This window comes from Balaenoptera borealis, assembly GCF_965194805.1.
Source record: "Balaenoptera borealis genome assembly, chromosome: 2".
Lineage (NCBI taxonomy): Eukaryota > Metazoa > Chordata > Mammalia > Artiodactyla > Balaenopteridae > Balaenoptera > Balaenoptera borealis.
This window is the reverse complement of record NC_138867.1, coordinates 63,390,250-63,407,287: the sequence shown is the minus strand read 5'-3', so window position 1 is coordinate 63,407,287 and position 17,038 is coordinate 63,390,250. Positions and strand designations below refer to the sequence as shown.

The 17,038-nt window shown below is 34.8% G+C and overlaps 1 protein-coding gene across 1 annotated transcript in view; it reads left to right on the top strand.

Annotated features, from left to right (window-relative positions):
* The window catches only part of AP3B1 (adaptor related protein complex 3 subunit beta 1), a 266,236-nt gene that overhangs the window by 166,204 nt on the left and 82,994 nt on the right, over nucleotides 1-17,038 (top strand). Inside the window, exons 18-20 of the mRNA XM_082375446.1 lie at nucleotides 1,296-1,404; nucleotides 4,216-4,363; nucleotides 7,570-7,717. Coding sequence (XP_082231572.1) covers nucleotides 1,296-1,404; nucleotides 4,216-4,363; nucleotides 7,570-7,717 — 405 coding nt within the window. The remainder of the gene's footprint in view (nucleotides 1-1,295; nucleotides 1,405-4,215; nucleotides 4,364-7,569; nucleotides 7,718-17,038) is intronic.

Sequence of the window (17,038 nt, the reverse complement as noted above, 5' to 3'; positions counted from 1 at the left end):
AATGAATCAAAGTCACACTATAAAAAAAATTTCTTTTACTTTAATACACTGTATTAAAGTTTTTAAGATGCTATCACCCAACTAATGATTATTGTGCCAGACACATTTAAGATATATCAGAGTACAAAATATTCAAACATCTCTGCTCTCCAGAAGCTGACATTCTAGCAGGGATAGACTGACAGTTAAATATATAAATTGTATACAGTAGTATGTTAGAAAGTAATAAGTGCTGTGACCAAAAAAAAAAGACTAGAGCAGAGGAAGATCAGAAGTACCAGGCATGGGAGGTTGGAATTTTAAGTAGAGTGGTCCTCCCTGAGGTGGCATTTGTACAGGGAATTGAAGGAGGTAAGGGAATGAGCCACGCAAGTCGTGTGGGGGAGGATATTGGAAGTAGGAACCGCTTTGAGGAAAGGCCTGAAGAGGGGAGCATGCCTGGGGTGTTTGAAGACACTGTAAGGAGTGGCTGGAGGGCAGTGGGCAGGAGGGAGAGCAACAGCGGGAGGACCGAGGGAACCTCAGGCACGTAGGGCTGAGCAGAGTGCTGTAAGAACTTCATTTTTTCCGAATGAATGGGAGGCCTTTCGCAGCATTTCAAACAAAGAGGGACTTGACTAGAGTTAATCAAATCATTCTAGCTGCTGTGTTGAGCCAACTTGGAATGGGAGATGGGAGGTGGGCATAGATACAACATAGCCGGTTAGGGACTGTTGTAATCCGGGAGAGAGAGAGAGCTCTGACCAAGGTGGTGGTTATAGGCTTTCTTGATACATTAGATGTTTAGGATAGAAGAGAAAGACAGAAGCCAAGATTCTGTCTTGATAGAACCCCAAGATACCCCAGGGTTCAGGCTCTTGAGATGGTACGGGCTATTTATTGCCTACACTAAATATTTTCTTTCTTTTTTTCTTTTACCTCAGTATCAAGCTGTGAACTTGAATTTCTTACTGCTCTTACTGTGTCTGCCTCTAATTGCCCTCATCTCTTCTAGACTATCTTACTTTAGTTTAAATCTTCTGTAGACCAACAAATACACAAATGTTTAAAATCATATGTTACAACAAGGTTGTTGATCTAACATAATAGGCTCTGCGTGAGAGTTTATGTTCCTCTGCTTAGGGGTAAAGGGGAACGAACCAGTGTCAGGATTCTCAGAGTTGCCTTCTCTGTTGAGGCTTTAAACTTCCTTCTGGGTTCACAGAGTATTCTGAATGACTAAGTTTACCTGAAGACTGAATCCCTTAATGAGAATTCATTGATATTTACATTTTTACTTTTTTTTTTTTAATCAGGCAAAAGAATGGACCCCAGCAGGAAAAGCAAAGAAAGAGAATCCTGATAAGAAATTTTATTCTGAATCTGCGGAGGAGGAGGAGGACTCTTCTGAGAGCAGCAGTGACGGTGGGGTTTTAATTCATTGAAAAGCATTGTTCACTATAGCTTATATACTGTGCTTCCTATAGACCAATAAGGCCTAGAACATAATATTCAACAAGCTGGTTTAAATGAAGTTTATACCATTACAATAATTCCTTTCACTTACGTATCACTGTTTTCAAAGTAATTTCTAATGCCTTTTCATTTGACATTGCCTCTTGGACCCACAGCTAATAAATGATAGAATTGAAACGGGAACGCATGCTTTTCTGAATTCTAACCCACACTGCCTGTGATATTCATTAGCATATTGAAAAATGTAATTTTATATTTGATAAGCCTTTAGTGGGGCCTTTAAAAGTAACTTTTCTTTTGTATTGGGTTGGCCAAAAAGTTCATTCGGGTTTTTCTGTAAGCTGTTACGGAAAAACCCAAACGAACTTTATGGCCAACCCCCAGTAAAATGTAAAGTTTATTTTTAACCTTGAGCAGTCTGTTCTTATCCATTTTTTACTCTTTTACTTCTACATGAAAGCTAAAATTAATAAATCTCTTGTGTATTATAAAGAAACAAAGAGCTAAAAAGATTGAGGGCAACCACATGCAATGAAAAAAATACTAAACAGGAAGGATCTAGAAGTCCTGAGTTTTAGCCAAGCAAATTGAATAAGGCACTTACCTTCTCTATATCTGATAACTGAAGGGGTAGAGTTAGATGCTTTTTAAGTCTCTTCAATACTGAAAGTCTGAGTGATTTGCATAATAAAGTATATATAGGAGTTACATACTCTTATTAACAGTTAACCTAGTAAACTTATCTGATCCAAGACCAAATGACATCTCTTTCTTTTGAAACCTTTATTCCTTGGGAAGCCAGGGCTGCTCACTATTACTTGGTCACTCCATTACCTGACATTAAGGTAATTCATTCATTTTTTCCTCTGTTTCCCCTGTCAAAATCTTTGTTTTCAGTATCTGATAAGTTAATCTGTGGTGCATTACCTTCATAACGCTGAAAAATGGGGGAAATTACTTCAATCCAAAGAGTTAATGCTAAAAAATATGGAATTTCAGGAATGATATAGACCATTGAGAAAGATATGTTATGTAGTTGAGTGTTTCATATAGATATTTGTCTCCATCCCATTTATTCACAAGCTCCTGTCTGTTTAGAGTCTAACCTTTTTCAATACATATTTGAAATATTCCATTAACATTATGGCTTTTCATGGGATTATCTGAGTACTTATAATAGGGAGTCATATGGCAGGAGTTCCATTCTGGCTACCAGAGGAAAGAGAGAACTTTTCTCATTAGAAGTTACCAGTTTTTTTCTAGTGAGCATGCCTTCTTGAGGATAAACGAATTTCCTCAAGGATTTTCCTAACTTGAAAATTTAAATACTGCCTGAAGTGAACTGGACCCAGATTCATGTTGAACTCCCATGTAATAACATGAGAAAGTAACTTAGATGCTATACTTTCTTATTTATTTATTTATTTATTTATTTATTTATTTATTCATTCATTCATTCATTCATCTATAGCATAAATGATTTATCTAAGTTAGTATGTACGTGTGCTTAACTTTGATATCACAACAAATTCAAAATATTTTTATTCAGCAGTTTTGTTTTGCCTTTGTAAAGTTTGGGTAAAATAAATTTTGCTCTTTGTAAAAGCTGATGATAAAGAGTGCCTTACCATGTGGCAGGCACTGTTGTGTCCCAATCACCTTTACATGTTTCAAATCATTTAATCTTCACAACAGCTCTTTGAAGTAGCCTTTGCTGAAAGGAAAACTGAGACCCAGAGAGGCTGAATAACTTGCGCAGTCTTACAACTTGGTACACGGCAGGGCCAGGGTTTGAACTCGGACATTCCAGCTTGAGAACTCATGCTTATAACCACTTCAAGCTGTTCCAAAAGAATATAGGCACTCCTAGCTTTTCGCTGTGATACATGAATTAATCCTCATAAAGTAGCTATTATTTACCTATTAGAATACTGTTTTAACTAGAGGTTACGTTCCTGCCTGAGGACATTTCATCAGATAGATCATAGGCCGGGACAACAGTTTGTCCTCTTATCTAGGATACAACTCTGCACCTATAATCATTTCAACTAGTAAAAAATTATGCTTCATGTTGAAAATACACATAAATATACTATATGTATCACTTCTGCAAAAAGCCCTAGTATACCATAATTTATTCATAAAACATTTAACTATATAGTGCCTCAGTGTAACTTTATCATTTCTTTGACCTACGGAAGACTCCTATACTAGCTAAAATAAGTGCTTTTTAATTAGTGATGTTGCTTTATTGCCTTTGAATTTAGGAATTTTTGAAGACGATTTGAATGACTCATTTCCCTCTCAAAATTGGTTCCTAAGAAAATTCAACAATCCTTTCCTTTTCTCTAAATAAAATTTCTCATTATAAGTAGAGGAATTAAAATTATTTCTTTATTCTTATATCATCCTCATAATCATTCTTTAAATAAAAAGTTTTTGCCATAGCTAAAATACTTATGGGTTTGAAAAGCAAGATAGGCTCACTTTGGTTTAGTTGGTTGATCTTTTCTTTGCCTTTCCCCACTCACTAGCAGAGTGCCTCCTCTGTGCACTGGAGTCCCGCCATACTTACCCTGCCGCAGGGTTCAGGAGTCTAAGTGCCCAGAGGGCAGAAATAGGAAATGTGGAACACCCGGGGTCCACCAAACTAAAATTCAGCATCTGGTTTCATTTGTGATGAATGTTGACACTTACTTGTGTCCTTATGTATAATTAAATGGCTATAAATCAAGGAGCATCTGGATATCTTTTTTTCAGAGAGTGAATCTGGAAGTGAAAGTGGGGAACAAGACGAGGAAGGAGACAGCAGTGAGGACTCCAGTGAGCGCGAGAGTGAGAGTGGAAGTGAGTCAGAGGCAGAAAACAGAAGAGCAGCCAAGAAGAACTCCAAAACCAAAGGAAAAAGGTGAATTATTTTGTCAGAATTTCCTTCAAAAACATTCTGTGGTCTTTTCCCCCGGTCTAACATTGAGTGAGAAAATAAGTGTGTGTGTGTTTTTTTTTCCCAAACAGATTTTAAATCTTGTAATATTAATTTAAAATACTAATTCATATTATTCTCTTACTTGTAATGCTCAGTTTTCATTTTGAACTTGAAAAAATCTTGGGGTTACATTTTGAAAATTGGTGTAACCTTGGAAGGCTGAGTTAAGTGATCAAGCAGTCGGTATGAAACACTTAATTACCTTTTGAAGCAATTTTGCTGAGGGTGAAAATTAAATCCTTCAACACTTTGCCATTATGTAACTAAGACAATTGATTTTTCTAAATAATGTTATATTAAAAAGATTATGATCCAAATATTAGAGTCAGGGGCTGTGAAGGAAGACGGTCATAAGATATTTAAGTGTTAGCACTTTTTAAGATCTCCCATTATCAACAACATTATCATGTATTAAAGTGTCATTAAAATTTTGAGTAATTGGGGCTGATACCTTGGATTGTCTGAGTCTGTTTTCCCCACTGCTGTCAGTGAGTGGCCTCTGCAGACACGATGGCCCTTTCCCTGGGAGCCTGCTGCCCGCGCACTTGATGAGCTTGCAGCCTAGCTCAGTCTTGGCTGACAGCACTGATTGGGGCGCAGTACGCTCTCTGCTCCTTTTATTACAGACAGTAATTAAAGCAGCTCGCCCTGCCACTTCCATAACAAACACAGCATAATGCTCTAATTATGACTTTATTAATTTAAGTCAGGATTTAATGATTTTAAAAGTGATTTATATTGTTTTTCCTGTTCAGAACAAATGAAATCTGTAGGTTAAATTAATACAGGCTTTTCATCATTGCAAAGTTAAAAAGCTAGTTACCAGTAAATTCTTTTCATTAGATTAACATCTGAAACTCTAAGCAGTAAGGTAAACAATAATTACCCATCAAAATTGAGTGATGCAAAGCAAAATAACACTTTTACCTTCAAAATCTTATCTTAAAGGCTAGAAGTTAAATATATTCAGAATCATTCACTTGTTGCAGCAAGCGAGTTACTTGGTTTGTAGTAGCCTTTTCTTAGAAGTTCTTTGCTTCTAATTTAATATCAGAATATCTATAATACATAGTTTATAAAAAGTGTCATTTCTTAGAAAGGGAAGTTATGTTCAGTGCACTAAATATCCTTTCCAATAGCAAAAATAAATATACTAGAAATTTATAATCATAAATTGTATTAGTTTCATGCTTTTTTTCTTCAGAAATGGACTTTTTTTTTAACCCATGTTTGAATTTTTAAAAATTGTTTATTATACAAAAGGAAATCTCAGATACATTCTAAACCTTATATTTTTAAGTACATGTTTTAACCATTAAATGGGGGATAATAAATTGCCATTCTTTGCTAGGGGAAGAAAAAAACAACAACATACTTTTTAGTCATCAAATATAATTACATGTGCTCTGAGATGTTACCATGACTCCATTTTTAATAAATAGCAATCATATTTCCTCCACAAAATTCAATTCAGGGAAATATCGATTCTTCCCTTGCCTCACCACTCTCCCTCCCTGTGTGTTTTTCTGCTTGTCTCTTAGAATTTTTTTTAAAAACTTTGCCAGTATAACTATATGATAATTTTTTAAAGCTAAGGGGCTTTAAGTATCTTCAAAACCACCCTTTAGTAATCATAACTATTTATGACTAACTTTGAGTTTTATACTCCAAAGTATTTTCATTTGAAGGGAAAGAGTATTGGGTAGTGGAGAAAATATGGTCTTTATAGTAAGACAGACTTGAGTTTAAATTCCAATTCCACCCCTCCTGGCTGTGTGTCCTTGAGCAAGTTACTTAACTTTCCTGAATATTATAGGATAATAATGCGCCCAGTAAGAATATGTTAGAACATCTGAATTAGATAGTTGCTTATGAAGTGCCTAATAGTCTTTGGCACAAGATAGATTTTTTTTTTTTTTTTAACGAAGTGGATTTTTAGAACAATACACACACACACACACACACACACACACACACACACACGGTAAAGAGAACTAGACCTTCAAATTTGAGCAAATAAAAAAGACCACAAGGCATCTCTTTTCCCCTGAGAGAAGACCTTTTGGCTATCTTACATGTTATCTCTTCTTGGAGACCTACTTCCCTTGCCTTCTGCCTGCCTTATTTCTCTTTTTCAACTCATGTGTCTCTTCCTCTAGAAGCGTTCCCACTCTCGGTCAAGTTTGTTTAGATGCTCCTCCAGGTGTTCTCATGACACAATATACTTTATTACTTATTATTTTCCATGCTTTATTGTCACTGCCAGCTTACTTCTCTGTATCCTCCAATGGACGGTAGACTCTATACGGGAGTACATGGAGATCATCTGTATCTTACTAACCTCTGTTATCCTTAGCACCTAACATAGTGCCAACAATATGGTGGGCAGTCAGTAAATATTTGTTAAGTAAGGGAGCGAGTGAACAAATGAATGAATAGCATCAGCACTTAGGTTTGATCGTTTGGTATTTTAAAACTTTATATCTGATAATCTTACATTTTTAGTAAGACTTAGTACATTAGAAGAATTCTGTTCTGAACCGGTTAACATTTTCTCATATAATATGTTTAAGGGTCACATTAGGGGACATATGTTAATAATTTTCTTGGACAGAAAAATCTATAAAATGCAAGTCTATTTTAGCAAAAGTTGATGTGTAAATATTTAAATTTGTTAATGAACACTTAGTATTTTGAAACAGCATTTTAAAATCAGCCTATCTTTGAAGTTGTTAATGTTAGCACCTAATGTGTATTTCTGGTAAATCAAACATTTAATTATTAATTATTTTCTACTTATTATATCATTCAGTGTTATTTTATAACCTTTTGCATTTGAACTGTGTGTGATGTGGTATAATTAGTTTTGAATGGGTTCTGATTTATTTGGTTATAGGTAATACTACCTTCATCATTATTTCATGTAACATGTTCTGGAGTTTTAAAACCATTTTTACTGTCTTTTTGTACACTAAAAAGAAATGGTTCTCAGTGAAATACACTTCTCTATAAAGATTTTGATTCACAGCCAAAATGGACGAATGGTAACACTTGTCATTTGTTTTTTCAAACTACTTAAACTTGTTTATATAAGTATCTAATATTTCAAAATTTATTATTCTGATTAGTGATTCTGAAGATGTGGATAAGGAAAATGAAAACTCTAAAACTTCAGATTCTTCCAATGCTGAATCTAGTTCAATAGAAGACAGTTCTTCAGATTCTGAATCAGAATCAGAATCTGAAAGTGAATCTGAATCCAGAAAAGTTACTAAGGTAAGAGATTACAAATTTTTGTAACTGAAAATAAATAGTCTTATAGTCTTTTCCCAATTGCGAATAAATATTTCTGAAAATTTGTGTTTTGTTGAGAATCAAGAAACCAGGCAATGCGCATCTGGAGCTTGTGCTCCGCAACAAGAGAGGCCGCGATAGTGAGAGGCCGGCGCACTGCGATGAAGAGTGGTCCCCACTTGCCATAACTAGAGAAAGCCCTCGCACAGAAACGAAGACCCAACACAGCCATAAATAAATAAATAAATAAATAAATGGATTAAAAAAGGAAAAAAAAAAAAAAAAAGAAACCAGGCAAGGAATTTAATATGTCACTGACAACTAAAACAAACACCATCTTTACTCATCCACACCTGTGATTTTATTTTGTTTTTTTCTGGATTATCACTTCCCTTATAATTCAGCTCTGCAGAGAAGTTAAAAACTTTTTTTAACCTCACCCTTTCCAGCAAAAATTAGAGACCTCAGTGTTATGAGTATGACATTTTTGTTCTTGGCTGTGATGTGACAAGGGAGGCTTTTGCCAAAGGGGAAGTAAAGGGAAGTCACAGAGATAGTATTGAGCAAAGAAATATAAATGTACATGCATCATAAGAAATTGAGACTAATATGCTTTTTAAAAAAATATTAGGCATTTGGATACTAGAATATGTTTAAAGGTTTAATTAAAGAGTATGCATTCTTTAATAGTTAATAAAAATGCAATAGCCATATATTTAAAACAAATGCAAGAGCCACTTATAACAGAATGATTACGCTTTTTGGTATAATATTTGTAACACCAAAAGTTGTCTGCTTAGCAGCAAAAAAATAAAACCATCAATTGGAAAAGTGTAGTTTTTAATACACAATTCAGACCTAATACATATCTTTCTGATCTTTAATTATTATTCCCTGCCTATAAATGGATCATGGGGTTGCTAGGTTTCAAATGCAGTGGTTTTTATAAATAAATGTATTATTCCATATGTTGAAAATATGGTCACACCTTGCCCTTTATTGAATTCAGTTTCTTTTTAACCTACTATATTTTTCATTTATTTATTTGGTAACATGAATTTCTTTAATGTCATTTGAGTAGCCAAGTATGAAAATAAATTCATCAAAGTAATAATTGCCCTCCTTCATCCAGAGATTTATTGTTAAAGAATAAGCGTATTTAAAAAAAAAAAAAAAAAAGAACAAGCATGCTTAAAAATTGGTTAGTATCTGTCTTACCTTATTTCAAATATTCTTGAATATTGTAAAACCTATTTGAAACTTGAATTTATATTTAAAACATATCTATGTATAGTATATAATCTAGGATTTTTATTTTTCAAAAATTCACATAAAATCTTAGAGATTTTTAGGTTTATTAATCTGGCCTCTTATAAAAACTTACCACACAGTGAGTTTGATATCCTCTCATTTTCTACTTAAATTACAAAAAGCTTAAGATGTTATTTAAAATAAAGGAGCTTTAGGGCTTCCCTGGTGGCACGGTGGTTAAGAATCCGCCTTCCAGTGCAGGGCGCACGGGTTCGAGCCCTGGTCTGGGAAGATCCCACATGCCGCAGAGCAACTAAGCCCGTGCACCACACTACTGAGCCTGTGCTCTAGAGCCTGAGAGCCACAACTACTGAGCCACGTGCCACAACTACTGAAGCCCACGCACCTAGAGCCCATGGTCTGCAACAAGAGAAGCCACCGCAATGAGAAGCCCGCGCACCGCAAGGAAGAGTAGCACCTGCTCGCCACAACTAGAGAAAGCCCGCGTGCGGCAACGAGGACCCAAGGCAGCCAAAAATTAATTAATTAATTAATTAAAATTTTTTAAAAACCACTTATTAAAAAATTAATTAAATAAATAAATAAAATAGAGGAGCTTTAGAAATTGAAAGTACAACCCAGAATAAGAAATCTGTGTTTTTTAAAATGACCAAACAAGAAATTAAATGATGGGAAGTGGGTGGAATTAAAGTGAGTTGTTCTTATGAAGTTTTGTAGAAGTTGAAAAATTGTAGACTTTAGTGCCTATATAGCGTTGGGCTTTAGGGGACCCCATTAGAATGCCACAGAGGTACCCCAGCTCAGAGATTCAATTTATTTCTTCTTTGGTGCGTTCAATGATCAGATTAAATCTCTTAATAGTTGAAAATATTTTACTGTAGAACAGCAGTATAAAATCTCAAAGTAATGCAGTGAGCCAAGACTCTTGAGAAATTCAGGTTTTACTCACATTGTTGATAGTTTTATGTCTATGTGTTTTGCTTATATAGTTCATTTTCTCTATATTATAATGCCTTTCCTGTCAGTAACAGGCAGATAAGCTTGTTTGTTTTAATTTATATTCTCCACCTTGGAGCCACCATAACTATTTTTTTCTTTCTATTTCTTTCTGAGTGATTTGAAGTGTACCATGCAATTACACGTGTACCAGTTTTCTAATAATGGGCAACTCTGTAATTGTAGGAAAGTCCTCCTTGCACCAAGTGTTGTGGCTTCTGCTCTAAATTATGAGTAATGAAGGCAGATGGTGGGTGCTTTACCTTAATTTAGCATGACAGTATGTTAGAGCTGAAAACTCATCTGCCTTAAATCTGCAGCCCAACTAAATCTATACTTTTACTCTCTCTCTTCCTTTTCTTTCACTTGGACAATGTATTTTGGGGATATCGAGTATGAAAATGGGACTTTGAGGGTATCATGAATATATGGCTTTAAAAACAGTTCATTTTATGGTGGTCCTATGAGATAGGTATAATGTTCTCCTTGTTGGAAGATAATATCTTTATGCTTCAGTTTCCTCATCTATAAAGTAGAAATGCTAATACCTACTCTGCTTTTTTCAAGTGCTATTACAAAAAATCAAATGTGAAAGATCAATGTAAAGCCCTGTATGAATATAAAACAGCAGTGTTAACATCTTTTAACTTGAACGTTAATTCCCTGAGAGACCAACAGTATTAGAGTTACAGAACACCAGTGCTAAAAGGAACCGAAAATCTTTTGTAACTCTTATGTCTCCTGCATTTTCCAATTCTTTTTATACCATTCAAGTTAGGAATTAACGTTCAGGTGTGACCCCTTACCTGCAGCCTGTGACCCCATCTACTTTTTGCAGAAGACTGAGCTGATATTCACTGTAAGCATATCCTACCTCTGTGCTCTCTGACACACAATCTCGATTTACCCTCCTCCTTTTTCTTTGAATGGAGCTTTGAGTAAGCTATCCCTATCCACATAGCCAAGAATAAGTCGTATTTCCTTTTGGCCTTGTTTTGCGGATAATCGTCTGCGTCCATTGTGCCTTCAATCTCTTTTTTCATTAATTTCTCCTCCACCAACCAAAGCACTCAAGGCTTTCCTAGCACCTAAAGAGAGGAGAAGGGAGTGGAAGAGAAAGACAGAGAGAATGTGTGAAAGTGAGAGTTCAGAAGAATAATCTAGATATTCTCCAGCCACTACTTTTTAACCCAATTATTTCTTAGTCCCTTTTAAATTGGTGTCTACTCCTATCACTTCCTACAGATATTGTTCTCTGAAAAAGTCAGCCATGATCTTTCTCCAAACCCAGTGACCTTCTCTTAGTTTATCCTTCTCTGTCTTTTTATATGATTATTCCCATACTACTTGAAATTCTCTACATCCTTTTTCTTCTGACTTTTCTGACCCTTTAATCTTTTGGTTGCCTCACTTTTTACCTCCTTCTGACACCCAAGTGTGAACATTGCCCCGAAGTTAGTGCTTATTAGTACACATTTTTTTCAAAAATATTAATTGACATGAATTAATTTAGTCCTTTTTTTCTCTACAATTTACTGTTGTAAGACTCATTAACTCTTTTTTTTTAATTAATTAATTTATTTTTGGCTACATTTGGTCTTCATTGCCGTGCGCGGGCTTTCTCTAGTTGCGGCGAGCGGGGGCTACTCTTCGTTGCAGTGCGCGGGCTTCTCATTGCGGTGGTTTCTCTTGTTGCGGACCACAGGCTCTAGGTGTGTGGGCTTCAGCAGTTGTGGCTCACGGGCTCTAGAGCACAGGCTCAGTAGTTGTGGCGCATGTGCTTAGTTGCTCCGTGGCACGTGGGATCTTCCTGGACCAGGGCTCGAACCCGTGTCCCCTGCATTGGCAGGTGGATTCTTAACCACTGTGCCACCAGGGAAGTCCCTCACTAACTCTTGTAGCCTCAGCTAAAACATTTATCTGAATTACTTCCATGGTAACATCTCTAGCTAAATCCCTACAACTGTAACTTTTCTTCCCAAATTCAAACCAAATTCTTAGACCTCTTAGGAAATGCTGGTTTCCCAAACCTAATATAGCCCAAAGACATGATCTGTCATTTGGTACCAGCATGCTTTCTGTTCTCCCAGATTTGTAGACCCATAATTGTCCTTGACCCCTCCCTCATCCTACATGTGTACATGGTTGCCAAGTCTTAGAGAGCCTGTGTATTATTTTTGATACCTGTTTCTTCTCCTACCACCACCATTGTAGATCACCTCTTCATTACCTTGCCCATAGACCATTGCCTTTTGTCATCCTCAGACACTCCCCCAACCCCAGTCCTTCTCTACAGCTGCAGATTAATTAATTAATTAATTAATTAATCTACAGATTAATGTCAAAGTTACCTATAATGATGCCTCATTGTTATTTGAGTTCAGTAAACTCCTCAGGCTAGCATGTCCAAACCCACCTTTCCAGTCTTAACCTTCTTTGTGTTCCAATCCCAGTGGACTATTTGTGGTTCTTATGCTGTATGCTTTTCTGTTTCTGTGTCTTTGTTCTTCCTTTTACATCATTTCTCTTATTACAGAAAATATAAGCTGAGGAGAAAGTGGCCTTATATCAAGGGTAGTCCCTCCACTTCTAGTTGAGAATGACTGCATGGAGTGAAGGATATTACTGACTAGAGGGTATTACTCATGTGAATGGTGTAGGGACAGTCAAGAGGGTGAGAACCACTGTTGAATTGTTTATGTTCCGAAAGTGTCTGTCATTCAGCACCATACCCTAGCATATCCATAAGACACGAAACTGCCGTCATACATTCTGGTGTCATGTTTGTTTGTTTCTGTTATTGATTGGGAGATGTCCTCGTTTGAAGTCAGATATTGTCAGTAATGACCAAAGAAAATTATCTTTCTCTTCAGTTAAAGTTATTTTGATGGGCAAGCATATTTTTCTTTGTAGATGTTCTTTTCTGAACCAAATTTAATAAATATTTTAATGTGAGTCTAATCCTTTTTATGAACTAATTATTTTGCCCTAAATGATACCTGTAACAAAATTAGTTTTAAAAGGTCCGTGTTTTCAGTACTTCACATACTTCACACGGTGTTTAGGAAACTTTTTTTTTTTTTTTTTTACACAGAAGAGTGGAGAAAAGAATTAGTAATACAGGCTACATTAAATCAGGAAGAGATTTATATCACTTTATCCTGTGTTTTACTGATACAATTAAGTTATATCCTGCTTGTAGTTAAAATTATGTGTTGAACAGATGGTAAAATTTTTATTTAAAATATTTTTTTTAAGTTGCCAGGGTTTTTTTTTCTTTATTGAACCTAGGCTTCAGTGTTTTTATTACCAGCCAGTAAGTTAGAGTGCTCCCACTGACTATAGTTATTTCCACCATCACCTTGTTAGTCCTACTCTTCACACCTTAACTGTGATAGAGTAGTTCTGATTATATCTTCAGTGTCTATGCACCAACTGCTGAAGATTTAGATAAGCCGTGATTAAAAAAATAAAAATTTTAAGTCATAATTGTAATTTATTGTGAATAATTTTATGTATTTTCCTTATAAATATTAACAGCATTTTAATTACATAAACTGTGTATAAAGCATGATAATCTATCAATGGAAAAATAAATATATTTAATATACTTGCACCTAATAGCATTAAGAGCATTTCCATATTTGAATCAAAGATTAATATGTGTACTAGCTTTGGGAAAAATAGTACTGTCTATATATACCTAGCAGTGTTTGAGATGCTCTTGTCAGTGGTTTTTATCACACATTATAGGGATCTCACAAAACTTTGCTAGTCCCTTTTTAAGATGTGCAAAGAAGCTAATTAAATCTTTTACGTGCTCCACGGAGTGGTCACAGGTCTTGTGACTAGTGTACAGATGTCAGTAAATATTAAGATACGCCTCAATAAAAGATCTACCATGTGAAAAATTCTTGGGTATAAAGTAAATATGGGATGTGGTTTGGATAGATTGTGGATAAGAGTGAAAGGAACTATTTTCTAATCTGATTAGTTTTCTGCCCTACTTGAGAAGTAGGGAACAAGTTTTACTTGTGTTTTTCCAAGTATTTATGATTGTTGCAATTACATAACTTCTGTGAAGATTGTAGAATATTGGTTTTTACTCTGACAATTCAAAGGCTTGCCTCTTTCAATTTATGTCTTTTCCAATTTAGTTCATATTTTAATTTCTTCAGAACAGAAATATCATTTCACTTCAATTGAGATCTTTAAAGCAAAGTGAATGCCATTAAGCAAGCTTTCTTATTGAAGTAGGTATAATCTAATAGGGAAGATTTGTTTAACAGTTTAGACTTCTTTTTAACTTATATAGAAGTCTCAATTTGCTGGCAGTGTACTTTTATTTTAAAGCACAGTGTAAGTGTGAGCCTCAGATTTGTAAAATCAGATGTGTTAGATGACTTGAAGGCAAGAGAGTCATTAAATTGTCTTTGGTTGTTAATTCTAACTGAAAATATTTCATGCAAATACCTTGCCCTGTGAGGCTAGAAATAAGCCTTGAATTTTTGTTGGTTTCAAAGCATAGTGTGGGTTTGACAATCTATACGTACCATTTATCCTGTTTTATAGTTTTAAATTTCAAACCGCTGTATAATGGTTTCCTCTTAGGAAGCATTTTTGCTGCTTTTTGTGTCAGATCTTTTCTGCTTGCTTTTTTTTTTTTTTTTTCCAATCAGCATGAAGATGAACATGCGTAATAGATTTTTTAAAATCTTTACAAGGTATATTATTACATTTTTTGTTTGTATTATTTGGAGCTTAATAAGTATTTCCAGGATCTTTTATTTATGATTTAAAATGAAATATGTTAAATAGAAATCAGTTTCTTAACCCTGTGACTTTGTATTTCATTTTGGAAATGTTGATGTGTTGAGGTGTATAATCGAATACCATGGAAACAAATGGAGATTTGAGGATGATGAATTGATAACTAGGTATTTTTGTAGTGAGATTTTAAGATCAGTTACTGTTGTCCTTATAAAAGTCTAATACAGTCACTCAGCTGTTAAAAACCTAATCCTCTATTTAAAAAAATATACAGAAACAAATTGTCTATCTTTCTGCCTGATCTCTTCTCAAGTACTAATACAATGGAAACAGTGGGTGATCTGTCAGTGTGTTTGGTTTGTCAATGATGGTTTTGTATAAATATTGGGAGGGTAAGAAATAAAATTCACACAGTAAAATATGATTTCATCTGCCTTTTCTCTGCAGCTCCATGGCTCATGCTGCGGTGTGAAATTCTCATTTTACACACTTTGCAGGCGGAGCACATGAATTATGCATTGAGCAAGAAAAATCTCCTGCCTCAAGTCCTATATGCATTTACCCAGGTTCTGTCTCTATTACCAAGATGAATTGCAAATGGAGAAATGTTTGATGGAATAGGGCTCTTAACTTCTTTGTTTAGAATTCAGATTTTTATTTTTATAGGTAGATCCTTTAAGTATGAACATGTTTTGAACTTACTGTGGATTTTTTTAAATGAAAAATGAAATATAAGAGAGGAATGCCAAACACATCACGAGGCTTTTTATAGCCCTGATTTGGAATGCAAGGCTTTTTCAATTCGGTAGAAATGACCATTATCTATTGCTAATGTTGTATTTCAGTCGCTGGTTATTTGCTTTACTCAGAAAGTCAATGAAATTCTGTCCTTTTGAGAGCCTTTTTTCTTTTTGTTTTAGACTTCTAATAAGAGATTATGCCAATTTCACATGCAGCTCTGTTCTGTGTTGTATGTGACCTGATGTGTGTTTAATAGATATTGTTACATACTCCTGGCTGTGAAGTAGAAAATAAGGTATATAGACTTGCCTCCAGCTTTAACTTTGTCTTGATTTGATAGGTTTCTTATTTTTCAGGTGGGGTGGTTACATTTCCATAAAGACAGTCATGCACCATTGTAGCTTATAGGAAGCTACACCCATTGTGCTCAGCACAGCATTTTGATAAGTCACATGGTGATAAGCTTTTTCTTATATGTTCTTTCTTCACAGGAATGTTATTCTTGTTGAGATGGCATATTCATTCTGAACCTGTTTCTGTTACTTGCAACTTTTACATTTCAGCTTCAAAACTAACATTTTTTTTTTCGAATCCTAGAAATTGTTATTTATTTCAGGTATGGAGAGAGGGGCAAACATTATTTGTTTTGTTTTTAAATAACAAATGAAGATTAAAACCCACCTAGATGCTTTGGAGTTTTCAGTGGCAGAAATAATATTTTGAAGAAGAAAATCAATGCTGTTGTTTTTAGTAATGTGTATTATTGTATGATCCTTGAAAATAATTTTTCTTTATATTGGCATAAGGGAAAAAAGAAGCAGGACTTAAAATCATTCTAAAATGTTACCTGACGTATTATTTGATGTATTGCTTTTGTTCATGTATATGCACTGTTGTAAGAGCTCTAAACCGTGTAGACTTTAAATGATGGTAAAGTACATTTTGCTTTAGCGATACCTTTCTGTAGTTAGAGGAATACTTCAAAAATATTTGTAATAATTTACATTAACAATAAGATATAAACTCCTTTGGTAGATTACAAGTTATCTGAAGGCAGTGACTAGACTGTCTTGGCTGTGTTACTTCCATTGCTTAGCACAGAATCTGTTAAAAATTCTATACACATGTATTGAATGAATGAATGATTGAATAAGTGAACAAAAATGTTTTGGCAAAAAAGTTTGGGCCTTCAATTTGAGAGGTTTAATGTAAAAAAAAGTACACATTATAAAGGTAAGTAACGGTGACCCAGATACATCTATTTAATACCTTAATCCTTGTTGGTCTTTAATTGTTTATAATGCTACTCAGTACTGTGCCTTATTTTTTCTTTTTTCTTTTCTTTTTTTTTTTTTAAGGTTACGCATCTTTTCTGAATCTCTAACCGAACTGTGAATACCTCAGGCTTAGGGATCTAGTCCATGGGTATCCACATTTCAAAAATATAGTAGACTGAATAAGCAAATTTGTGGTGGAGGAAGCCCTAATTATGTGCAGAAATGGTTGAATTCTTAGTCTCCCCAA